This window comes from Halichoeres trimaculatus, unplaced genomic scaffold, assembly GCF_033239565.1.
Source record: "Halichoeres trimaculatus isolate MK-OKI-2021-1 unplaced genomic scaffold, fHalTri1.1 fHalTri1_scaffold_6, whole genome shotgun sequence".
In the NCBI taxonomy this organism is placed as follows: Eukaryota; Metazoa; Chordata; class Actinopteri; order Labriformes; family Labridae; genus Halichoeres; species Halichoeres trimaculatus.
The window spans coordinates 31,928,709-31,954,709 of NW_027437184.1; the positions used below are offsets into that span (position 1 = coordinate 31,928,709).

The following is a 26,001-nucleotide window of genomic DNA, read 5'->3' on the forward strand; positions in this document are numbered from 1 at the left end:
AAAATCATATTTTACCGCTCACTTCTACCTTCATCCATTTAATATTCAGGTTTGTATACCTCCAATGGCTGACATCTGGGTAACTACCCAAATCGTGGCGTCAGCGCAAACACTCTATTACATGAAGGTGCTCTCTGTCTTGGTGCAATTTCATCATCATTCATGATCATAACACAGCTCAAAAGCCCACTGGTTACAATTGGACCACTAAAAAGTCCTAATTCACCAGTTCAAAGTCATGCAATTACCAATAATGAACAATTTGTTGCTTAAAGACATGAGTTTCTCAAAAAGCCTGACAACTATCCGACGTATTACTGGATTAAACCAAACAACTGCCTAAGTTTTTTTTACTTGTCATACAAGCACTTCTTAAATTATTCACTAAGTGCATGCAGTAACATACTTTACATTTTCAGCAGCCACTAATACATTTTCATGCTTCATAAACTGTTGTTTATCTGTCCTCAGACACAGTATATCTGACTGGATCATTAACCAGAGGATAAGGCATAAGCAACTGGAGCAATGCTTACGTCTACCTCCCTTTAACAGTCTAAACCCTGGCCAATGACTAGCTGATGGATATTTAAACAAGATCTATGGAAAAATAAAACGCTGACTCATCTTTAATAATAAGTTTATTAAAAAGGATAAAAAACAACAGTTATAACTTAGACTGTACATAAAATATGTTTCTTATTCAAAGGTAAAAAGATAAAAGCAACAATCCTTCTCAGTGAGAAGATCAACATTTTTACAGAGGGTGTGTGATAGTCCAAGGTTTGATGAGGTTTCTCTGGATCTGTCATCAATTTGTAACTTCAAGGCAGCAGAACTTTGTTTTCTTTAAGTTAAGACCAACAACAAGTTGTTCACAGCAGTTTGTTTAACTTAACTTTCACTATTTACATATAAGTTAATTACAGTGGAAACTTTCACATTTGCTGGCTCATATCTCCTGTGTGCTCAGCTCAATGGAAGGTCCAGAGGAGGGACCCGGCTGTGGTGGGGGGTCTTCTGCACAAACACAAACAAACAGAGGTGAATCATTTTAAAAATAAGGGAAATGAATAAAAATTAACCAAATTATTCAAGAAGCAGCTGTTTTTCTCTGACATCATAAAGTCCTGTATTACTGATTTGTTCAAGGATGAGTGGGAAAAATGTGATGCATCAAACAAACACAAATTCCAGATGAAAATTGGCCTTTTTCAGGCCAATAACATGTTTTTTTTCTTTTTAATGTACGGGCAGGCACTGGGTAGTGTTTCCATTCAAACACTTAATTTTCCTTGAAACAAGCCCCTCTATATTTTTTATTCATTCACTTTCCCATCAAACATGGTTACGCCTCATATCTACACTTATGCTTTTCCAAAACTGAAAAGTAAGCAAATATTTATGTTTTATTTTTGGTGAAATTGTCGAATCAGACTTAAATATGAATAACATTCATCTGACAAGTACAGAAAAATGTCCTATTTCAAATTAGTAAAAGGCAAAAATGAGGCCTGAATGTTAAAAAGGTGAAGAAAATCTGTTGTAAGAAAAAATACTGGATACATTCTTGTATTGATTTGTTATTTATTTCAAAAAACTTGAAGTGGAAATTTTTCTTGACACATTGGTATTTTTTTTTTTTTTTAGCAATTCAGGCATCATTTTGGTCTTCTCAATCTCGAAATGTGACACTTTCGATTATGGCTCATACTAAGTCCAATTATACAACATTTTGGCCAAAAATAAGCCACAAACACTTGTTTAGATTTCAGTTTTTGCCCTGTAACACAGCTATTAACCCTAAAACAACATTTAGGTTTCCTTGGGAATTACACATATGGGTCTCATGAGAATTAGGTGAACATCAGGTAAACACACTCAAGAGTTTCTGCAGGTTGGAGAAAAGTACATATCAAGCAGTGAACCAGCTCCTAAACAACTAGGTGAATTGAAATGTCAGCTGCACTTGCACACTGAAGAAAAACGAGGTCTAACTAAAATGTGTATTCTCTGCCTGAGTTTGTGCTTATCTGCCTGAGGAACCCAGAAAGATGTCAGTGTGTTTCTGGAGCATGTGAGCAGATAATGACAGTTCATTCCTTACTGCAGCGAGATAGTTTTAGTTAGAGTCACACACACAGGAATTGTTCAGGCAGGGATGCACACGTTGGCATTAATAGACACCATGTTGTGGACTTAATAGTGTGCCAGTGTGTTTTCCACTGAATAGTCCTGCCTAAAATTCCAAATTTGTCACTCTCCAGATGAGCAGTTTTCACCATTCGGTGCTTAAATTTGTACCTTTAGCATTTTGTTTTTTAAGGTTTAGTTGTTCACAGCAGAATAAAAGGTGTGTCACTTCAGGTTTGTGTACCTTCAACTAGTCGCAGAGCTGCCTTTTTGTCCTCAGTGATATAAAGAGCAGCCATGAAGAAAAACAGTCCACCCAGGGCTCCGACAAACGGGCAGACCAGCAGGCTGAACTTCAGACTGTGGAAGCTCCAGACGTGACTCGTGGGATCAGATTTGCTTATAGCATCAGAGATCTACAGCAGGGGTGTAAAAACAGATTACTCCTCAATGGTCCACAAAGGGAACAAAAAGCACCATTCATTACAGAGGAACTATTTCTCACCGCTCCTACGAGGTATGGACTCCCCGCATCACCCAGGAGATGACCCACTGTGATCTGGAGAGCCTCAGCTGTGGACCGTCTCGTTGGAATAACAACATACTGAAAAATACAAATAATAGATCATTTGTTTGCTGGTGTTTACATGTTTGTTTTGCACTGTCTCACATATGCATCACTTAAACTCACCAGCAGTATGTCAGCCATGACAGCCCAGTTCAGAGATATCAGCACTTCACCAAAGAAAATGAACACCTGAAATGAGACATTCAAAAATTATATCAAGCAGATTCATTTCGTCGCTTATCAACAACCTGTGCCATTTTTTTTTTTGGCAAAATGTTGCTTTTTACACTTTTTTGACTCCATATTTTGATGAGCTTGTTGCAACATTTGTTTTTCAGAATCAGAATGATTCTGAATCAAAATCAGAATGAGCTTTATCCACCATGTATTTCCAGAATACAAGGAATTTGACTTCGGTTAAAGCTGCTCTCTCTTTGTACAATTGTTGTGAATATAAAAAGAACAGAAAAACACTAATTATAAAGTAGAAAAAATAGAACTTAAGAACTTTTCCACACTGGTGTTTTAGAAAACTTGATCATAGTCTCTGTTCAGAACACTTTGTTATAGCTTCTGTCTCTTTAAGGCTCCCAGTTCCACAAACCCCCCTCACTCTGATTGGCCAGCCCTTTGTATGTCTATCAGAGTGAAGTGGCCCATCCTTTGAAGTGTCATGAGCTAGTTACATTATTATGCAATGAACTCATCATTTCTGCTAGTTTTGGATTCACAGATTTCTACAACATAGATAAAAATGTAGCTATTCGAAAATTGGCAAACATCCAGCAAGATTACTTTACTCTATATATATATACATATCAGATTTTTATTTGACAATATACAAATCTGGATTGTTTGGCAAAAATTTTTTTTTTCAAATTCAAATTCTTCATTTCTGTCTTTGTTCATAAACTGGATTGGGGAAAAAGTTCCTACTTTTCTCCAGCAGAGGGTGAAATGTTTCTCTCTGACTCACATGATGTGCATTTTATGGGAAAATATGGCTCCTGATATAGTCTGTAGACATTATCATCATTCAACTTTTTCACATGGTCTGGTTTTAAAAAAGCAAATTAAGAATTGCAAAAATCATAAATATTGAAGAATCACAATTTAAATGGGGTACACAAAGGCTGCTCATAAACAAATGTCAAATTGTTAGCAAGGGTGACCACATTTTATCTACGCACCAACAAAATGTCCATGTTTGCAACCACACGTCTTAATTTTATCCAATTGTTCTACCAAACTATGCACAGTGTGTGCAGCACTTTATGTCCAGGAGTGATGATGTCAAGCCTTTGCTGTTTAATCCGTAGAAAATCATCCTTCATGCATTACGAGTAAAGTTCAGTTCTGGTTTATATGTGCATGTATCAATTTGTTTCAGTGGACAGCTGTTGCTATACAAGCTCAGCTTATCACACTGACAGGAGTTGTTGTGTAACATCAGGTAAGCTAGGTGTCATGAGGAAAAGTCAATGTTTTACAAAAAGCTCAAGGACGGTAACATCTCCCCTTAGGAAGTACCAGGAGACAAACATGCTGCGCTTTACCCATACTGCAGGTGTCCATATTCAGTCACTAATATACAAAGCTATACTAAAAAAAAAAAAAAAAATTGGGGCAAAATTTGGGTTCAAGCTGGAAGTAGCTTCTTGCTAGCAACCTACTCCAGAGAGGCTGCAATGACACTAAAGGTGGACTGATGAAAAACCCAACGGTCCCTTGAGCTAATACATGTGATTTACAGTTAAATCAAACTGTCACTAGCTACCGGTGATGCTAGCTGTTGTCACCAGCTGCCCTTTCCTGCCCTCTCCATATTACAGTTTCTCTGGGCAATCCATAACAACACCTCAGATGTCCTGGAGTTATGTACTGGAGGGACAATCACTGAAGCCTCACATAAAACAGTCACTCATGCCAAGGTCACAGGTCATTACTGAAGGTCATCTCTTACATAAGTGGCAGGGATGCTTGTGGATGCCACAAAGATGACGACAAAGAGACAGGGGGCGGATCCCAGCAGGCCCGCTGCACAGATGATGGGGTCCACGTGTGGCACCTTGTCCCTGAACCGTCTAGACAAACAAGTGCCGAGACAACCTCCCAGAATGCCCGTCACCACCGTCACTGCTCCAAAGATATAACTGTGGAGGGAAAAAGAGGCGGAGAGCTTTGTTAGAGCACTGTGCTGGCATTCAGGGTAAAATAAAGAGTGTTGTGTAAGTCAAACCTGTCTGTGGGGTTGCAGGGCTCTTTTTCACATGGCAGTCTGAGGTTCTGGGCCACCTGAGCTCTGGACAGATATGTGGGCATCCAGAAAGCCAGGGCCCCAGTGAGGAAGGCTGTAGCTGTCACTCCAAGTGTTGACCACACGTAGCTTTTACTGGTGTCAGAGGAACAAAAAAAGGAAGAAGTTAGTGATATAAACAATAAAAATAGCATCCTCATCAGTTGTGTCTTCATGTGCAAAGCATCAGAGTTGACGGAACCTTGCTGTGCCTGTTTTTGACCCCATCTCTTTCACATTTAAAATCTTAAATAGGGGGGTTGTATTCAAGATTATTTTTATCAGTTACAATGCGACAAGGTAAGGTATTTATCAGTTTGTTTACGTAACGCTGTTGTTTGAAGCGTGACAACTAGTAAACATAAGTTTGCACCGTACGTCGGTAGCTGGCTATATCCCTGGTAACACAGAACGTAAAGAGAACGTTAGCTTTTGGTTGTCTGAAGGTTAGTTAGAACCAAGCCAAGATCCTAATGTTTAGAAAATATTCCCCTTTGGTTACACTGAAACCTTACAAAGCCTAATGTTCTTTTGATGTTAACAGAACCGAAGCGTTCTTTTGCGGTTGCAGTCCTACTTTCACACAACATTGGGTTGGTTGTTGTTTGGTTGTTTTTTGGTTGATCTGAGAACGATGAGTAACTGTGCTGACAAAAGGATCCTCTTCATTGATATTTTACTTTTAGGCTCCTAATTTGCATGTAGCCTATGTAAAGTGCCTGTTTACTTGACAATGACAGCCTGGGACTGCTATTCAAGACTAGAAAGGAAATTCCAGACATTGAAAGTGTTATGAGCCTAAAGTTTGACTGTCGAAACTAGAGAAAGGACAAACATTTTCTTTTTGCATCATTATTTATGTGGAAATGATAATTTACACATTGCCATGAATGCTGTCAGAGATTGGACCAATGGTATAGTCGGGATGTAGGGCTACTAGCAGCCCATTGCTGATGTATCTGTAGGCTAACATGACAACAAGCATACTGTCAGTTCGCTGTCCTAACGTAGCACTAGCAGCCTTTGCTCTAAGACATGTCTGTAATGTGTAAAGTTAGTAAATCCTGGTTATGTCCTGCCAGTCATCTACAGGGCTTGAAGCAGGAAAAAATCCTGTGCCTGAAAGCGGGGGGGGGGTGTTTTTATTATTATTAATAATAATAATAATAATAATAATAATAATAATAATAATAAAAACAACATTAAACACAGTAACACTAATTTTTTGTTCACACAAACGGTCAGTCAGCGATACAGCATAAGTACCTGTGGCCATCGCTTCCGGTAGGGTCCACAATTTTGTTGTTGGATAATTATGTTTGATATGATCAAGGCGGATGATGAAATGCTAAAGTTTACCTGAAATAGATTTAAAACCTTTTTTTATAAATGACCCCTGTGCACACTCAAATAAAGACTACCTAAATCAGGTATTCAGCTCTGAAATGGTTGTGCTCCTTAAATATGAAAATATGCAGACTATTGAAACAAAGTAATTAAAGGAGGAGCATAATATTGCATTCAATGAAAGTTGTGAAGGTTGAAGATTAATTGAAAAAATAAAAACTAAACTGAAAAAGCTTTCTAGAAACACTGTCTACTTTAATATTTATTTACAACAGTAATTTTTCACTAATAAACTAGTACCATACTTTCTGGATTACAAGTCACTTCGTAGTACTATCATACGTTTTTTGAGGTCGTATCAGTCAAAAAAAATGCGTCATGAAGACGAAAATAACGTAGGCCTACACAAGTCACACTGGACCATAAGTTTCATTTATTTAGAATGATTTGGTTTGTTTACAGTATTTCCAGAGTGAACTTTTTACATATAACTTTTAAAGTGTTTGTTTATTAGGAGGTTTAAATACTGTTCCTACAGCTTCTCATATCTATGATCAGTTTCACTTCTCTACGTGTGCTCCTGTCTTCTCCTCCTCCCCTGCTCTAGGTGAGTGTTGCTGGTGAGAACGGTGCACTGTGAGCTTAAATGAGCTCCATCTGATAAATGTCCTCACATTTAACAAGTTACGGAATATTTGGCGCTAGATTGTGACTTAAATCCCGGAATCCGTTTACCATAGAGAGCAAACAAGACGCGAGTGAAGTTTTAAAACACGTTATCAGGCGCTAAACACCGGGAGCTGTCACAGTGTCCGAGACGAAGGCTGGAGACCAGCGCGTCTGGGGCGCCTCTCAGTTGAAGACTTTGCGAAGGGATCAATGAGCAAACACTGTGTGCAGGCAGTGCTCGTGGGAGATATGGTGTCGTAGTCTCATACTGCAATGGGTTTAGTATTTCAGATGCCGTTTCAGAAAACTACAATTAAATAATTCAACCCGCCGAAGTCGCTAGTAGGAGTGACGGTTTTACTGAAATTCGCATGGATGAAAAATACATCCATGCCCGATTGCGTGATTACAGACTCGCTGGCGGCGCAGTTTTCGAGCGGGTATCCCGATTACGTGGTAAACTTGCTCTCTGAAGCCTTAAAAAGCTTCTTTGTTGTCCAAAAACATCTCTCAATATCACTGCTTCATTATAAGGGGTTGCTACTCCGCTTCTGCTCTCCGCCTCCGTCATTAATTACTCTCTTCACGAAGCACATTTATCTGACAAATTAGACGGACAGTGCCATACTGGACGATCGTTCTGCCAGTCACACTCATCATAGACCAATACGCATCAAGCCACGGTATGACGTAGCGGATTTGGGCCGCTGCTGCTTGTTTGTGAAAGAGAGGCGGGAGCTGCTCTCTGCAGCTCCCGCCTCTCTTTCCTGACTGGTTCAGTCGGAACTCGATCGAGTGAAATCAACGGTGGGCAGCCAGACCGACCTGCAGGATTTCACAATCTGGCAGGTTTGTCTACGCCGGATTTCCGGCACTATGCCGGAGGTCTTCAAGCCCTGCATCTACCAATCAGAGCTAACGTAACCTCACTCTTCATTTTATTGATAGACTCTCAAGTTTGAACAGACCACTGCAGAATAACTGCTGATAGTGGGTTGGAATGAACATTAGCACTAACAGTTTAGCCCCTGTGTTAGCCTTTAGGTCATGCTGTATCACGCTCCTGTTTCTTTTTCTTTTGCTCTTCTGTCCTTTTTCTGTCTGACAGTTGGGCTCCAGTGTCCACCATCACTACAAAATTAATCACTGAATTTTTTTCTGCAGAGAAAAACACAGATCTCTCTTCTCACTGCTAAACTTTGTCAGCGAGCATGGTGTTGTCATAAATACTTGTCATAGATACTTGGAAGGAATCAATCCAGACATCAAGTATGAGCTACAAAGCATCTAGGAATAACCTATATTGGCACTGATAGTGTCATTCAAAGGGAGACTTTTCAGGATCACTTAAAAAAGTCCTCACAACCTCTTTATCTATTATTAGTTTTAAGAATTTAAGAAATATGCTCTACTTGAAAAGTACACTGGTTTTGCAATGATAAGATTGTGTCTATTGCAATCAGGCAGAAAAAAACAGTGAATTTCAACTGACACTTTGACACATAGTTTTTACCAACCAGACAAAAGTTTCATTTTGGTCTGGAATGTAGAGCTCAGCGGATAGTGACCACACTCTTGAATGATTCAATTTAATTAAAGAGTGACACAGGCAAATTTTTATTTACTTTCCATCAGTACTGTTAATATTGTTAGTCGTGTCTTACTTCTTCAGGAGATACTTGACGTCCTCCTTGTAGCTGCTCCGCCCTGTGATTCCTTCTCCATGGGTCTCAGCAGCACCTCTGGGTGGGTTTGGGCACAAGAAGACCAGCAGCACCAGTCCAAACACACCCAAGATGGGAGTGATCTGAACACAAAGACCAGTGTTAGGATATCTGTACATGCTCAGCTTACATATTTCTCTGAATAATCACGGTAATGTCCTCACCCTGAGGGCCCAGCGCCAGTCTCCTGTGAGAGTCCCAATCCCAGCTCCAGCAATGTATCCCAGACCGCTGAAAACACAGAGTGATGGGGTCACGATCAAGCTCAGAAATGAATAGACAACCCTTTCTTTCATCACATCATCATCTCTGAACATTATGGTAACATGTCTTCAGAGGTCACGCTATGCTTGGTTATTAAAACCTCAAAGTTTGAGACATGTGGGCTGAGAATGTTAGAGTCAGAGCAGCAACACTGACATACTTATCTTCATTTTTAATTCTACTCCTGTAGAATCATTGTTTACTTTTATGATGATGTTTGATCTTAAATGGTGGAGTTTACAGTCAAAATTATGCATCATTTATGAGCCATCCATTGCGTCGTATTCACAGAAATCAGTACAAATATAAATGTCAATGTATGGATGATTAACTCTTAGGTATGATTCACATCTTTCGCCCTCACAGTGCAGAGTGGGTCAGTTTTAACACAGGCTGGAAACTCCCTCAGTACCACTGACTTTACTGTTGAACTACAGATGTATTTAGAAACAGTTAATAACCTTTCTGGCGATGATACATGGATGATTAATCCTCCATTTGTGTTTCAAAGTGGGTGAGTGGATTTCCGTGATTTTACACTGATCATTTTCAGAGAAAAACATTGATTTTCACACATCAGGTCTTGTTTTACATAGAAATAATAACTTTGTTCAGAATATCTAACTAGCACTAAAATGAAAAGCAGGAAGTGTTTTATGGAACCTCAAAAGATTTATAATTAAATAAAAACAAAATTTTGAAATTAATACAATTTTGATAAATAACTGACAAACATGTAATATGGCCATTAAATTGTGAAATGAGGCAAACATATTATGAAATATCTTTTTTTTCTTTAATATTGAATTATTATAATTAAACAGTTTATACTGATAATTTTAACATTCAAACATGGAGATTTAACACTAATACTGAGAAAACAAAAAAGCTGAAAACAGGAGACCATGATACGTTTGAGACAGAATGGCTGCAGGAGAGAAGTCAGTTTCAGAGTTGATCCTCAAGCAGCTGGGAGTGGAGGTCTGCAGATAGACCGCTCTCAAACTAATCGATCTTAAAGGGATAGTTCAGTTTTTTTGAAGTGGGGTTGTATGAGCTCCATGTAACCACTAAGGACATTAGATACAGTAGAAAGTTGTCTCCTCTCCCTCAGTAAGACACAAACTTTAATCGATGGTGATGAGGAAATAGGCGCTAACAGGGAAATACCGTATCAAATTCAGAGGCTATTTTCTCTGCCTACAAGAACAAATCAAAAAGTAATACCACAGTTTAAGAGTACGCTACATAAAATATGTTTTAAGTGCATTAAGTCTTCGGAAATATAAACATTTATCCGGACCTAACTAACTGGTCATGTATCCTTCCGCGCGCTCCGTCCCCCCTCCTCCTTACAGCTGTAGGGAATGTAAACAAGCTATGCTTCGGGCGGGTTGTAGCCTCGTGTAAGTTTGATCAAGTATCGTAATTCTTTTGTTTGTACTCTAAGGATTGTGAGGCAGCGTAGGAAATTCAAAATGAGTGACTATGACAGCGACGATGAAGTTTCATTCACTTTGGAACCAAAAGGATACCTGTATGAACCGGAGCACACAGAAGAGGAGCTTCTACAGATGGCGACTGAAAGGAATACAGAGGAAACATCCACGGACACTGGACATCAAGATAGAGTCGGAAATACTCAGTGGTGTAAATGTCTGAGCTGTGACTCAATGCCCATGGATGCTGAGTGTTAGTGCTGTCACGAGTGGAACTTGGTTACAGACACCCTTCAGGATTTGTCTGAGGACACTGCTGGCTCTCAAGCCGTCTGTATAACTCATCACACAGATTTCCCTGCTCTACTGAATTCTGGAGTGTCCTGTAACAGCAACAACAACAACAGTCGTGGCAGCAGTAACACTCAGCATCTTGATGTCCAGTGTCCGTGGATGTTTCCTCTGTATTCCTTTCAGTCACCATCTGTCGAAGCCTCTCTGTCGAAGCTCCTCTTCTGTGTACTCCGGTTCATTCATTAAAATAATCATTATGAAATATTTCATTGTAACAATTTGAAAATGAAAAATCATAAAACATATTTCATAATAACATTGCCTTATTTCACAATTTAATGACCATATTACATATTTATAAGCTATTTATCAAAATGGTATTTATTTCAAAATGCTGTTTTTATTTTTATTTTTATTTTTTGAATCTTTTGGGGTTCCAAAGTGTTGGTGTTTGCTTGACTAGGATACTATATTTCTTATAGTTGTATGTTTGGAATTTTCTATGATTTTATATATATATATATATATATATATATATATATATATATATATATATATATATATATATATATATATATACATGTATTTTTATTTTTTTTGAAACACTTTTCGAAGGGAGCAGCTAAAAAAGCAATTTCCTCTTGGGGATCAATAAAGTATTTCTGATTCTGACTCACAAACTCTAGATATATAATTTTAAACTCCCTAACCTATCATTTGTCCTGATCTGATTCACGCGGTGAGATCCAATCTTTGGGATCTCTCAGGGGACACCGACCAGATCTGACCATGACCAGATTAAATGCATAAGAGTTAGCAGCTTGGCCCATATATTTTATATTTAAATTTGACTGGCTATAAGATCATTGGGATAAGATAACGAGGTGGGGAGACAGCACCAGGGATCTTTACAGGCTGTCAGTCAAGTCAGCCAGGCTGTAAAGATTATCTTTCATGTCTTGGTGTGTTTGTGGTTTCTAATGTTTTCACAGACAGCCTTTAGCACTTCAGCATGGGCTTGATATTTTAAGACCAGAGGTTTCTGCTTGGTTAGGGGTGACAAACATGCAAGAGGCTTCATGGTTTTACCTTCCAATAGGGATAAAGATGTAGAAGACACAGATCACGATGCTCCGCTGAGCTCCAGTGAAGAGGTCGCCAATGATGGTTGGAGCGATGGTGGAGTAGCTGGCCTCTCCGACCCCAACCATCGCTCGCAGCAGCATCAGGAGCCAGAAGAGCTGAAGAGACCAAGGTACAGGTCAGGTTCTACAATTCAGCTGAATCCCCGTCTTCTAATATGAGAAGAGGTCTTTTGTGCTCATAGATATAGTTGACAGACACAGTCACTCATGTATTTCCTGAAGCGCTGTGGGTCTTTAGATGCTTTACCCCTAAAGGATAAGGATCCTGAACACAATATTCTCCTCACACTCATTGCACAGAGACACGTCACCAGTGGAGGAGCAGACTGAGGTCAGAATAAAGAGGAAGAAAAGTCTTTCTAAAGACACCAGGAAATGACATTTCCCCATCATGACAACTCGTAGTGCTTGCGAAGTCTGCGTGCGAACACATCTATTTCTCACTTACCGACTCTGTGACGAAAGAGCTTCCTGCTGCTGTCACAAGCCACACGCTGAGCCCACCAATCATGATGTATTTACGGTTGTAGCGATCACCGAGGTAGCCAAAGAGAGGGGCCAGGAGTAAGAAGCTGCAGATGAAGACTGAAGAATCATAAAGGAGAATCAGTTTAGAGTTAGTAATGAGATGAGCTAACTTCAACTAAAGAAGATGTGGTCGTGCCACTCATGATGGACATCAATGTAACTCTTGCACTGCAAAAACTCAAATATTAAAGAGTATGTATGGCTGATTTCAAAATGAAATATTCCATTATACTTAAAAGAAGCCACATTCACCAAACCAGCTTATATGACATCTTATTTCAAGGTGGTAAAAGCAGACACATATAGCCTGCTATGCGTGTAATGAGTTGGAAAAAAGCTGCAAGTAAATCAAGAAAAACTAACCAAGAAAGTGTAGCTGCACCATCAGTTATATTCAGTTGTAAAACTCTGTTTGGGCCTCATTTCGGCATTTAATATCTCAAAATATTCGATTTTTCTGGTGATATTTGTTTGTAAAGTGTTGTGACTGAAGATAAATCGAAGATACTTTCTGTTTGTCTGATTGGGGTTTTTCCGCGGTAAGCAGTGCTTACTAACAGTGACTATCAAAGCACAGATCTTAACCTAGCTTAGAACCAAGTGTCATGCATTTGTGTTTGTCTGTCTACAGTTCAGCTGCAGTATATACTGCGTAAATCAGCTGAAGCAATGCAGCACTACATTAGAATCTTTGTTAAATGCATGAACTTTAAACCATTAAAGATTCTCATACACAGTATGTGCCTCTACCACCTCATTTTGAAGGGATGCAGTGATTGAAGAATGATATACATGTCACTTCAGAATTTAAACAACATGTTTCAACAGCATGTTTGCTTTGTGGTTTGAGTAGATACTGGATGTGAAGGTAGTAATACACAAAGAGACTGACCCAAATTTGGTTCATGTGGAACCTGGTTGTTAAATCTTTTCTTTCATCGAAAACACTATAAGTGATTGCCAAAATTATCATTGCAGATTAACTTAAAGAGGCTATGAGGACGATCCGTTTGAAGTAGATTGCAGTGAGACCTTTTGCCAGAGTCGTGTGCACACTGTCCTGATGACATGATTCTTAGCGAGTGCAAGTGTTTGTTTTAAAAAATGATTGGAGATCAGAGCTTATTTTTTACACAATATATTCTTTTGTTCAAGACAACTTTTTACCAGATGCAACAAAGTAAGGTATACATCAACAGTTACTCAGTACTATTTGTTTGAAACGTGACAACAAGGAAACTTTGTAAGTTTAAGTATTTTAAAAGCCGGCTTTATTTAGCACTACTGGCAGCTCAGTACCCTGAGACATGTCCATAATGCTGTTTCTAGAGTGGAAGCCACATACACACCAAGCCAAAAAAGCAGAAATGAACCTGGTTCAAAAAACATCTCCTATCTGAATCGCTAATGACACTATCTGCACACACTGTGTGTGTGTGTGTGTGTGTGTGTGTGTGTGTGTGTGTGTGTGTGTGTGTGTGTGTGTGTGTGTGTGTGTGTGTGTGTGTATGCGTGTTTGTGTGTGCTTACTTGGCAGATTAGAGGATAAAGATTGTGAGCTCACCTAATCAGATGCACAGCTCATGACACGCACCCTATAGCTTAGCCTGTGTTTAAGCATTTAGCTTGTGTTTTAGCCTTTAGCTTGAGTATAAGCTTTAAGTCCATATTTCAGCTTTCATCTTGTGTTTGAGCCTTAAGCCTGTATTTTAGCCTACAGCTTGTGTTCAAGCCTGTAGTCCATATTTTAGCCTTTGGCTTGTGTTTGAGTCATTAGCTCATGTTTTACCTTTAAGCTTGTTTTTAAGCCTTTTTCTTATGATTAGCCTTTTGTCCATATTGAAGCCTTCAGCTTGTGTTTAGCCTGTAGCTTGTGTTTTATCATTTAGTTCAAATTTTAGTCTTTGGAGTGGGTTTAAGCCTTTAGCTCTTGTTTTAGCCTTTGTTCCACATGTTAGCCTTTGCTTGTGTTTTAGCCTGTAGCTTGTGTTTTAGCCATTAGCTCATGTTTTAACTGTTAGAATGTGTTTTAGACTTTAGCTTATCTTTTTAGCCTTTGCTCGTGTTTTAGCCTGTAGCTTGTGTTTTAGCCATTAGTCCATATTTTAGCCGGTAGCTCTTGTTTTAGCCTTTAGTCCATATTTTAGCTTTTAGCTTGTGTTTTAGTCATTAGCTCATGTTTTAACTGTTAGCATGTGTTCTAGACTTTAGCTTGTTTTTTTAGCCTTTGCTTGTGTTTTAGCCTGTAGCTTGTGTTTTAGCCATTAGTCCATATTTTAACTGGTAGCTCTTGTTTTAGCCTTTAGTCTATATTTTAGGCTGTAGCTCTTGTTTTAGCCTTTATTCTAATTTTTTGCCTTCAGCTTGTGTTTAAGTCATTAGCTTGTATTTTAGCCTGTAGCTTGTGTTCTGGCATTTATTCAGTTGAGTCTAACATGAAAGACCTTTCCTTTAAAACTTATTTGTCTTTAGCTTTCCCAGTTACGCTGACTCTTGAACACTTTGGTGCCTGTCAGTTGTTCTTTTCTTTTCTTTGTGTGTCTGTAACTTCTTTTGCTGTTGACTGTCCAGACTTTGAAAAAGAGAATTTTAATCTCAGTGGGACCAACCTGGCTAAGTTAAGGTTAAATAAGAAGCAAAATATGAAAATATAGTCTTACACAGGAAACCAGAACAGCACACCTGATCTTTGTGTAATGGCTTTGTTTGAGGTTAGCTGTTGCTAAATGTTTAGACATCAACAGAATTATTGCTGTGAGGCCCCATAGAAAAAATATCCCACTGGGCCTCATTTTTTCACCACAGGGGGTTTCATGTCAGTCATGTCAGAATTCTTTAACTTGTCCACGTTTGGACAAACAGACAACACAGAAAAAACTGTAATCACTTGGACAAAGGTCAACTGTGAACACCTTTTATTTACCACTAAACAGGAACACTAAGGCTGTACCTGAACAAATGTCAAACTGGTTTGTAGAATGTAGTTAGCATTAGCATAAGGTGACCGCATGTTCTGGTTTGACTTGAAGGGTCCTGTTTTCAAGCTCTTTGTCATAAGATCCAACAGATATCAATGGACTAATGAATCTGTGTTCAGAATGACCGCTGTTCCAGTTTTACACCACAATAGCTGAAACCTAAGCAAATGTTCGTGTCTGATTTTTAGTAAAGACATAATATGAGCCATATCCACCTTACATGTCAGAAAAAATATATGAATTCAAGATATTAAGAGTGAAATGATGCCTGAACTGCTTAAAAATCTGCCAGTGGGGTAGGAAAAACATACTTTTAAATGTTATAGAGCTAAGAATAAAATCCTAGGTCTAGAAACCTGACAAGTACATTTTTTACCCTATTGGCAATTTATCTTTACTCTGGTCATTTTTGTTGTCTTTTCTCTTGAAATAAGACATTTCTTTTTTAATTATTAGGTGAATGTGGCTCATATTAAGTTTAATTTTGCAGTGAAGCAAGTCTCAACTGTCACTGCACATTGTCAGGTTAATCTTTTCCATTTCAGCTTCTCTAAAAAAAATAAAATAAAATAAAATTCTTCCACCAAGAGTTTAACTTCTTCTGTTATGGAGTAACTGATAGCTTGCAAAACCTGAAAGATGAAGTTTTGCAAGCTGTCAGTTACTAAATCTCTAAGCCCACACAGGGGTAATGTTTTTGTGAGTGTGTTTCAGTCGTACCTGTTTGCAGGAGAGCAGCTGTGCTGTCACTTATATCAAAGAACTTCTGCAGGTTCAGCAGAACACCTATTGGTAAAAAAACAAACATAAATTTGATTCCTCTACAATGAGGGACAGCAAATGTTTTTGTTGACAGGGAGCATCATCATGTGACCAGAAGGCCTTATCTGACCTGCGATTGTGTATCTCTCCATGTAGTTGAGCAGGTTGATGTAGCAGAGCACAGCTACAGCCACCTTGGCGCGTCTGGGTGAAATGGGCTGTTTCTCAGGAGCCCGTGGCGTGAGTGATGAAAGGCTGTTTGCAAAAGAGCCGTAATGTAAACCCGAGCTGGAGCCCTGACTCCATCGAGGCCTCGGCCTGTCCTGAGGGGACGTCACTGATGCCTTTCGCTCCATGGTGAGCAGCTCTTTAATCACCTGTGAAGGAGAGGTGATGCTTGGATTTAGAGGAATGTTTCACCTTGTGTGCTCTCATCAGTGCTGCAGTGTGTGCTCTGTTTAACAAAGACAGAGGTAAAGTACAAACAGAGGAAAGTTATATCAAAACAGATCATACCAGCTCCTCACGCCTTCATCAGTGCAACAGCCTCTCCACCTGACTCAACCAAAGATCTCAAGTTGGCTCGGCTCAGACAGTGCTCAGCTGCCAAACTTTCTACTCAAATCAAGAGAAGTGGGCATATTACTCTTGTTTTGCCTCCTTGCAGTGGCCCCCAGCAGGGGAGGTGCCAGAAGCTCTGAAGTTATCAGATTGGACCACACACCACCACAGCCACAGCCAGCCCCTCACTACTGGCACCACCACTATCACCTCTATGAGGCAAACAACACATCCGCGCTCTAAATAACTCTATCTTCAGAAAACATCCTGAGGACTGATCAGTAACCAGAGGAGAGGGAGTGTGATACTTCTACAAACACACGTAACGTGCCAACATACGCGCAGAGTTTTAAATAGAAAAAAAACAAAACAAAACGTTTTTTCAGTTAAGTTTCAACAAAGACAACTCTACATGAGAGATAATTTACAGTCATGCTGCTTTGTTTAAAGTCAACAATGAGATAATTTTAATAGTGGAGTGAAAAAAACAGCTCTTGAATTAGACTTAGGACTGTGGCTTTATGACCTTTTGTTAACATTTTTGAGCATCTAGCAGATTGAGACGGTTGTTCTTAAAGACGTAGGTGACCTCTTCCTCTTCTGGGGCCCTCTTGGAAGTTCCACGTGAACCTTCCCATAACACATATGACTCTCAGCGTGTTTTACAAACATATTCAGGGTTTTCCTACTGACCTTAAAGTAGTGGCAGGAAGTTACATTAACTGATGACTGTGGGTTTTTTTTTAAGTCCTGAGACCCAGCATTTTGTCTGGTGTTCATATTTTATTTCTCCTGCTATTTGTGATAACTAAGACCTAGTGAGTATATTCACTGAACTTGGCCTTTGTACAGGAAGTTTGGTTATTTGTACCATACCATATCATACCAACTTATTTTTTTTTTATAAAGCAGTTTTAAAAACAACCACAGCTGTTAACAAAGAGCTGTACGGGTTGATAAAAATTAAATGATAAAAACAGATAAGAAAAACAGGCACATGAGAGACAACATACTCAAAACAAATAAAAAAAAAAATAAAAGGGAATAAGATCAGGCAAAGAAACCAAGACTTGCCAAGGTTAAAAGCCAAAGAATAAAAACGGGTTTTATGTGTTATGAGTTTGATATTAGTTGTCGTTTGTTTTATTGTACTTCATACTTTTTTGTTCCACTGAAATGTGTGTAATGTTGTGATATCACCCAAAAAAGACATGGGCAGTGCCCCTTAATGTGGTCAAAGTATTAGGTCAAAGTTGTACAAAATGAAGTATCATAGGTCTGAGAGGCAGAAATGTAACATCCAGGTATGTGGACTAGGGATAGACTGATTGTCGGCCAATTATCGATTATCAGGGCCGTTATTTGGCATTTTGAGGCATATCAGCATCTGCCTTTTTTTTTAATCCGACGGCCGATAAGAAACAAATTTAAAACTGCATTGTTCCAGCTCTGATGTAGCCACTCCGCTGTCTGCAGTCACTACTCAGTCCCCAGCACTGTCCCACTCACAGTACCATCTGATTGGTTACAAGCAGAGCTATGGCTTGGGAAACAGCCAATCAGCAGTGCAGTTATTACAGTTATTGCAGTTACATTGAAATTTTGGAAAACTTTATTTACTGTACAAAACTTTAGCTATTCATTTTTTAAGTTTTCATTTAACTTTATGAAACATGCTGCTGAGCCTGGGAGCCGTTTAATAAACTCATACTTAAAGGTATTTGAATAAAGTTAAATGTTGGAGTTTGTATTGTTCAAAATTTTGACACCAATATTTGCACTTTGACTGCAAATTAATATCAGCTTCAAAAATCAGTTATTGGCCTCCTTGACCACAAATAATCGGTGTCAGTATCGGCATTGGCCCGGAAAAATCCATATTAGTCTATCTCTAATGTGGACACTGGGTCTCAGCAGGTCAAGGCTCTTGTCCTGTTTGAGTAATTTTTCAATTTGTCTTTTTACTTTTCCACAAGTATATAATGTTGGAAGCATTGTTTGTCTCTACATTCATCTGTTACTAATAAGTTAAAGAGCTGACTGAGAAGAACATGCATGTAAGAGATGAAGTCAAACAAGAACTATACCTGTAAAGGCAGAAGTATGTTCTCAGGTTGCTCCTTCACGGGTCAATAACTCAATAACTCATCATCCCTACACCGCTTTTACTAAACCCACTCCTCTTTAACTACAGCTGCAACCGGATTTTCATCGGTGCGAGCCGTCTTCCAAACTGAACTATTTACTCTGGTGTATTTGCACAGGAAGCTGTGACTTGGTGCAGAAGTGTCTACAAAGTGTCATACCAGAAAGAGAAGATGCAGAAAACATCAAATAACTCCTCTTACATCTCTCTTGCTTAAGGACTTAGGGACTAAGTTTTTAAGGCAGATTTTAAACGAAGTAAATTTTACTTGTACTTGAGCAGACTGTCAGTTTTACTTCTACTTCAGTGATATTTCATAGGAGTAACTTCACTTTCACATAAGTAGGATATAGTTGTCCTCTTTGCATTCCTGCTTTTATCCAGGCTGTCTCTCTGATCCACCAGATTCACACACTAATGGCACAGAGAGACTGTTGCAGAACAGGATTGTGGGTATTTATGCATATCACTCATTAGCCTGTTGTCAGACAACAGCAGGAGCAATTTGGGTCCAGTGTCTTGCTGAACATTGAGCTTCGGCATGTAACTGCGGGAGCTGGAATCAAACCCCTGAGGTAGAGGCCTGTTACCGAAACTCGTCTAAAACCTTTCCTACTTTAAATTGATTTATTTTATGTCTATAAATCGACTTAGGACATACTTTTAGAGCTCTATAGATAAACACATAACTAAGATCATAGATCCTGATCAGAAGAAGACGACCATCCTTATCTCACTGTATGTTAATCATGACAAATGATGAGAGGTGACATTTCTATTTCTGTGTCCATAAGTAATCTAGTTTGGAGTAAACCAGTTAATGTGGGTTGTGGAAACACTTAAGAAACAGCACTGTGGCACAAAAGGCAGTGACACAACAGTGTGGGTACACATTGCTGCAAACACATCATGTCAAAACAAAACAGAAAGGAGAAGGACACTGTTCAGTGAAGGTGTAATTTCACCACAGAGAGACACAGAATAACTACATGTGATCAGAGTCTAATATAGACCTAAAGAACAGAGACATGGCTGCCAGTTTACAGCATTAAACTCTTGCTTGTTGTAGCACCAGTATATAATGTAGACTCAGAAGAAACATCACGCATTTCCTCTGGTTAGAGTCTGTTCAGAGACTACTGTGTGTGAAATACATGAAACTTAAGAAGCTGTGACCTTCTTTTTCTCTGGTATGCTCATACTGTTGTTGATGCATTCCTTTGATACAGATATGAGCCTGCATGCTGCGCAAACTGATACCAGTGGAAATGAGACTGAATACGAACCCACTTACGTGTTTCTGATGCCTTGTCTCTGCCGTCCCCTTGGATTATTCCATGTCTGCTGCTGTGAGAGGACTCTGTGTCTGCGAGTGTGTCTCTGAGTCTGGAAGTAGCTGACAGAGTCCTCAGCTCTCACACACTCACGCCTGAGGAGATATTAAGTTAGAGGAGGGACCTGCCCACTCAGGGCCGGTCATATGCTCTCACACAGATCTCCACTGTGATGCAATCAGGTCACATCAACACTGCATGGAGAAAAAGAAGAGGTCTAATTTAATACATGTCTCACACTCAGCCGGATGCTTTTGAAGAACATGATGCATTGTTTTATTTGTTAAATGTCAGATTAGAGATGTGAAGCAATCACGGTGTAGAGTGAAAGCATCAATCCAGCTCTGAATGTAGGACATGTGTGTCTTTGTTATGTAAAACGCATTTCTTTCATTCCTGTTTAATTTCATCATATCGACCGCAAACAAAAGCAGGAAAGGGATGTTAATGTAATAGAATGTGAAGTTATGCTGAACTGAATCAATATTATTGTATTAGTGTGCACACTGTAAGGGTGAAGGCTGAGGTGGTACATGCAGCTGCTTTATCCTCCTGACTACCAGTAGTTCAAATTTGTCCTCTGTGGAGGACATTTTTAAACCTAAATATCTTCCAATTACTTCACACTACTGAATAAACTCCTCATGCCATCTACAGAGGACATTTGGGGCTTTTCAATGATACCAAATATTAAAGGGTGGGGCTTTGGTACTTTTCTCTTTTTCATTAAGGAAAATGGCGTCCATCAGTGCAAGTGCATTTTATGGGAAGAGGAAAGTAAGTCAGGGTATATGCTGAAATCCCGAGGTTAAATTAAATACCTTTTTAAGACTTTTTAAAAAACCTTTCAAAAGTCTTCAGACCTTATCGCGACTTTAAGCTGCTGTTAGCAACCAATCTTTGATGATTATAGTTTTCATTTTAACATAAATTAGATGAGCTGAGAGGGAATAAAGCTTGAAAGTATAAATGAAACTAAAAGCAGGTTAATTGACGTTCACATTCCCACAACAAGTAACAGTTATTTAAGGCATACGGATGTGTTGGACTGCTAGCGCTACATATAGCAAAAATTACACACAAAAAATTACAACTTTGCTTGTTGTCATGTCTCAAACAACAGCGTTACGTAACTGTATTGATAAATACCATATCTCATCGTGTAGTATCCAGTAAAAAGGTGATTTGAACAAAGAAAATTTGTTCCAAAACAAATGAGATCAGGAGAAGCTTTTTCTAGATCGCAAGGCTCCAAGATCCCAGGTCATCAAAAGTCCGAGGAATTTTCTCAGGAGCCTTGAGAAACTCTTATGATCTAGAGAGAGATATTTTCAGATGCTAAAGCTTTTTCTAGATCCTCATGCTGGTCTGTGACGAGTGTGACGAGCAGAATGATCGTCCAATCACCAGGTGTGGTTATTTTTGAAGGTTCAGACCCTGAAAACATTTTCGAAACAGATGGACTATTTCTGTAGCAGATAGATGGCACTGTCCATTTGGTGTGTCAGGTTAGTTTGTAACAGACGCAAGGAGGAAAATAAATATTCATGGATACGTTTGGAGTCAAAGCTTAAATACAAATAAAATTTAATACCTCATAACATTACAACAAAGACTTTTTAATACTTTTTAAGAGCATTGATTTTTCCACAATGATTTATCAACTTTTAATACTTTTTAAGACCCGGCGGACACCCTGTAAGTGTATAAAACTTTTTAACATGCAAATTTTGGCTTGAAATTTTGGCATATTTTATATGAGACTCTTAACAACATATTTAAACATTGTCTGAATAAATTTTTACTTTTTTTTAGCATTGTAATTAAGTGTTTAAAATTTGTCCTCTGTGGTGGACATTAGTAGTTATTAGTAGTTTCAAATGGCAAGAAAGAGGCTCATTCTCAGAAGCAGAGAGAATTTTACTGCAGTTGTTGATAGAAACTCAGATATTGAGTTGTCTGATGAAGAAGATCAAGATGCAGAGGCAGAGGAAGATGATTCAGAGAGCTCTGAGGATGAAACTCAGGCAGGGCAAGCAGATGTCAGATGACAGAACGGTCCACATCTAAGTCCAGTTGGTGTCAACTGTGGAGCAAAAATCCAAAGTACACCTTCAGTTTGTATTGTAAAAAAAGGGTCCAAGAAAGACAGAAGGTTTGTCCAGGTGTCAAGGCCCCTTGTGATTGCTGAGTACAGCACCAACATGCCATCCATCTTCCAGAAATGGAGAAAAAAACATATGCAGCAAGGTGTCGCAGATCCGGCTGCAAAGGCAAAACATATTTAATGATCACAAAGTGCAAGGTTTTCCTTTGTGTTTCCAAGAAAGGGAGCTGCTTTTTGAAGTATTAAACCAAATAAGCACAAAAAAGCAAAACAAAAAGGAAAATGGACAGTTAAACTCGTTCTTATATCCACTTTTTGCTATATTCTTTGGCACTAAATGATGGCACATGTTTGGCGTTCCCATGTCCTCTGTAGTAGACACATGATATCTGATTTTTTTTTTTTTTCCCCCAAAAAAATGTATTTAGTATTTTAATGACCTCACAAAAATTGGGGAATCTTAAAAACTTTGTGACTGGACAATATTTCTTTTCCTGGTAGTCAGAAGGATAGAGGATTTTTTTTAGCTGTATGTGTTTGTGGTTCTGTCTCTGAGGTGATACAGATGACTGATTACTCTCATAACCTGAAGTGACTTCTCTTCTGTAGTTGAGATACATGTAGACTTCATGTGAGAATATTAAAAATACCTTCTCAGCCATATGAAATCCTTTTGCGAAGCGATTATCTCACTCTCATTTCCTCTTTGCTCAGTTTTCTCATTTGTTTTCATCCATCTTAGGTTTCATTTGTCTTTCACTGTTAATCTTTGGAAAAGTTGTGACAACAAGGCCTCAGATCACTCAAAATATGTGGAGAAAAACAGTGCTGTAAAAACTACCGACCCTCCAGAAATGTTAGCGTGCAGTTTATGAGAAACACCAGAGACACAGCTGTCCATTCATAGCCTTCTAACCACCAAGCTGACAGAAATAAAACCTGAGATCTCATTTACACAATAAACATTACTTTTTAACCTGCGTGTTACAGTGTTAGCCATGAACTTTTTATAGGCCCAACTTCAGATCCAGGTGCCCTAGTTTACAAGCCTTTCCAGGTTAAACAAAACAACATGTGTAACTAAACCAGATCAGTCAGGTACAGTATCTTTGACCATCAAACTACAGACATAAATAAAGCTGCTTACAACTTCCTCCTTTCGAGGTAGCATTAACACTCTTAAGTGAGTTCATTTCTCGCCTTTAGATGAAGAAGTAATGACTCATAGGCTTAAATTAAAATGCAGTTCCTAGAACACATTGTAAGTGTTTAATGTGAGAAGCTAGAATGACCCAACACCAATGCTGGCTAGAAAACTTAATCTTTCTTTAGTTTAAATGTGTGGAAAATAAATGCTGAAAGCTTTGCTAGACACTGCAGAAAAAAATAGTGAAGTGACTGTCAAGCTGTAATTGTGCCAGCTGTAGCTGAAGTGATATATTTATTGTTATCAGTACAATCAGAGTGTTTGTGTATGTGTGTGAAAGACAGACACGGCGGACCCAAGAGAGACAGAGAGACAGACACTGAGATAAATATCTGGAGAGACTGAAAGTCTGAGGAAGAAATGTGTCGACCTAAAAAATAAAATAATCTGAACAACTAAAGATGCTGTCATGAAACTCATTCTTTTGTTGTTTACGACTCGTTTTTCTGCTTTGAACAGTCTTTATTGTTATTGTGTTTGTTTTTACTATTATGAATAAAATTGTGGTTCTAGTCATCCTATTTAGTACTTGAGTAAATTAAAAAAAGGGTTACATATACTGGTAAGGTTGGCCATATTTTGCTGGTAAGGAGCTGTTCTGACCATGCTAGTTGTCATCATCTAGTGTTGAATCTGAGTATTACAGTCAACACTCAGCTCCAACTCCACAACAGATTGTCAAAATAAAAAGAGGGTGAAAGGAACATCAGTGGATTAGAGGATGTACAAGCGTGTTTCCTTTTCTTTTCTAGCTAAAGATTTTTTTCCAAAGAGTAACTTGTACAAGACAACCTACAAAATAACATTAATGGTCAGAAAAACAAATTACAAAAAATTAAGGATTAAAACTTTACGATTAAAAAAAGATTCCAAGATGTCAACAGGGAAACTAGTTTTCAAATGGTTAACATGGCAAATTAACTAAACACTCCCTTCACCATGTTCAACCTACAAGAAAAGTATTTTGATATTTAATATTAATCAATTTTTAGATATAAATATTTAAATGCCAGTTAGATACTATTATTATTATTATTATTATTATTATTATTATTATTATTATTATCATTAGAGGTGTCCCAGTCCCATATTGATATCCGATATCGGTTCGATATCAGCAAAAAAAACAAAACAAGTATCGGTATCGTATCAGAATGCATCTAAAATCTATGATATAAGCACTCCGATATAAGCAGTTTCTGATACCCATTGGTTAATTATAAATGGGTACATTTTTCCTCATACCTACTGTTGCTGATTACTGTTCTTTGTTTGAATAATATCACTTAATTGAGCCTTTTCTAACATGACAGACATACTACAAAATAAGTAATAAAATTATGTATGTTTAATGCTGATATCGGATTAATATCGGTATCGGCCAATACTCAATACTGCAGTATCGATATCGTATCGGAGGTGAAAATGTAATATCGGGACATCCCTAATTATCATTATTATTTTAATTATTATTATTCTCATTTATGCAGCACTTTTTTTTAAAAGAGGGTGACAAAGTGCTTTCCAAAATAAAAAAATAATAATTAAGAAAATTTCAAGAAAATGGGAGGAAAAAATTAAAACCACCAAAAAAAACCATTAAAAAAAATTAAAAATAAAATAATAAAAAATAAAGACAGCAATCAAACAATATAAAAAGCTACAATCTATCACAGCGTTAAAAAGAATAAAAAATCAAACATATCAACAACAAAAATAAGATTAAAACATTGAAATAACAAGACAAAAGATTAAAGATCCTGCCTTTAAAAAGAAAAGTAGCAACTCAGAGGACACGCTTCAAAACATTCCTCTGCAAGCACATCCATGAAATGTATTTCAAAAAGTAACTTAGCTTGACAGAAGGGGGTCATTTAACTAACCAAATATAAAGGGACCAAGAAAAAGAACTAAAACTTCCTACAAAACTAACTTATCATGAACAAACTGACCAAAACTGATAAAGTAATGAGCCATATAACATTTAAACTAATCAACTAATTTAATCACCAACTCACTATTTGACGAACTAGTTAACCAAATAACTAACCAACTAACCAACTGACTGACTGGCTAACACACTAACCAACTAACTTATCAACATACTTACTAGCTGGCTAACTTACAAAGTAACTAATTAAAAGACTGAATGACTTACTAACTGGCCAACTAACATTTGAATTAACTTACTTCCTAACGGGCTAACTAATTTATAAACTAGCTAACAAGCTAACCAACTAACTGCCTCTACCTAACAAACCAACTAACTGACGTATTAACTCACTAACTTGCTAAATAACAACTTACCCGCACATTCTGGGTTTCACATTTCAGACGACAGATCTGTACAGTTTGGTTGGCTGTAAAGGCTGATAGCTTGAAACTACCCCGGTGTGTTTTCAGTTTCTCGTCATAATGTTAACGTTTTTTGAAAGACGGCGCCAGCGCCAGAGCCAGAAACCCGTCTATAACAACGGGCTTCAATAACAGCAGTGTCCA

General features: G+C 38.2%; 1 protein-coding gene across 3 annotated transcripts; it reads right to left on the reverse strand.

Annotated features, from left to right (window-relative positions):
- Positions 1-683: 683 nt before the first annotated feature.
- On the reverse strand, positions 684-25,986 carry spns3 (SPNS lysolipid transporter 3, sphingosine-1-phosphate (putative)). 3 transcript variants are annotated; one of them, XM_074672230.1, is made up of 14 exons: positions 25,810-25,986; positions 20,141-20,382; positions 16,278-16,524; positions 16,106-16,171; positions 12,328-12,464; positions 11,824-11,975; positions 8,902-8,968; positions 8,678-8,820; positions 4,941-5,093; positions 4,665-4,854; positions 2,825-2,890; positions 2,639-2,737; positions 2,378-2,549; positions 684-1,020 (listed from the first exon to the last, which is right to left on the reverse strand). In XM_074672230.1, exons 3-14 carry the CDS (start codon positions 16,501-16,503, stop codon positions 953-955), a joined length of 1,539 nt encoding a protein of 512 aa, XP_074528331.1. In that variant the 5' UTR covers positions 16,504-16,524; positions 20,141-20,382; positions 25,810-25,986; the 3' UTR covers positions 684-952. The 3 variants fall into 3 exon arrangements, with proteins under 3 accessions (XP_074528331.1, XP_074528332.1, XP_074528330.1); XM_074672231.1 differs by having other exon boundaries at positions 20,149-20,283; positions 25,810-25,985; XM_074672229.1 differs by having other exon boundaries at positions 20,149-20,382; positions 25,810-25,985.
- Between the last annotated feature and the right edge of the window lie 15 nt (positions 25,987-26,001).

Excerpts from the sequence above, each read along its gene's own strand:
- spns3 (XM_074672230.1), bottom strand. The coding sequence starts at position 16,503 with ATGGAGCGAAAGGCATCAGTGACGTCCCCTCAGGACAGGCCGAGGCCT. Across the intron at positions 11,976-12,327 it reads GCTCTTTCGTCACAGAGTCG|CTCTTCTGGCTCCTGATGCT; the intron begins GTAAGTGAGAAA and ends TGGTCTCTTCAG. Across the intron at positions 1,021-2,377 it reads AGCTCTGCGACTAGTTGAAG|AAGACCCCCCACCACAGCCG; the intron begins GTACACAAACCT and ends GTGTTTGTGCAG.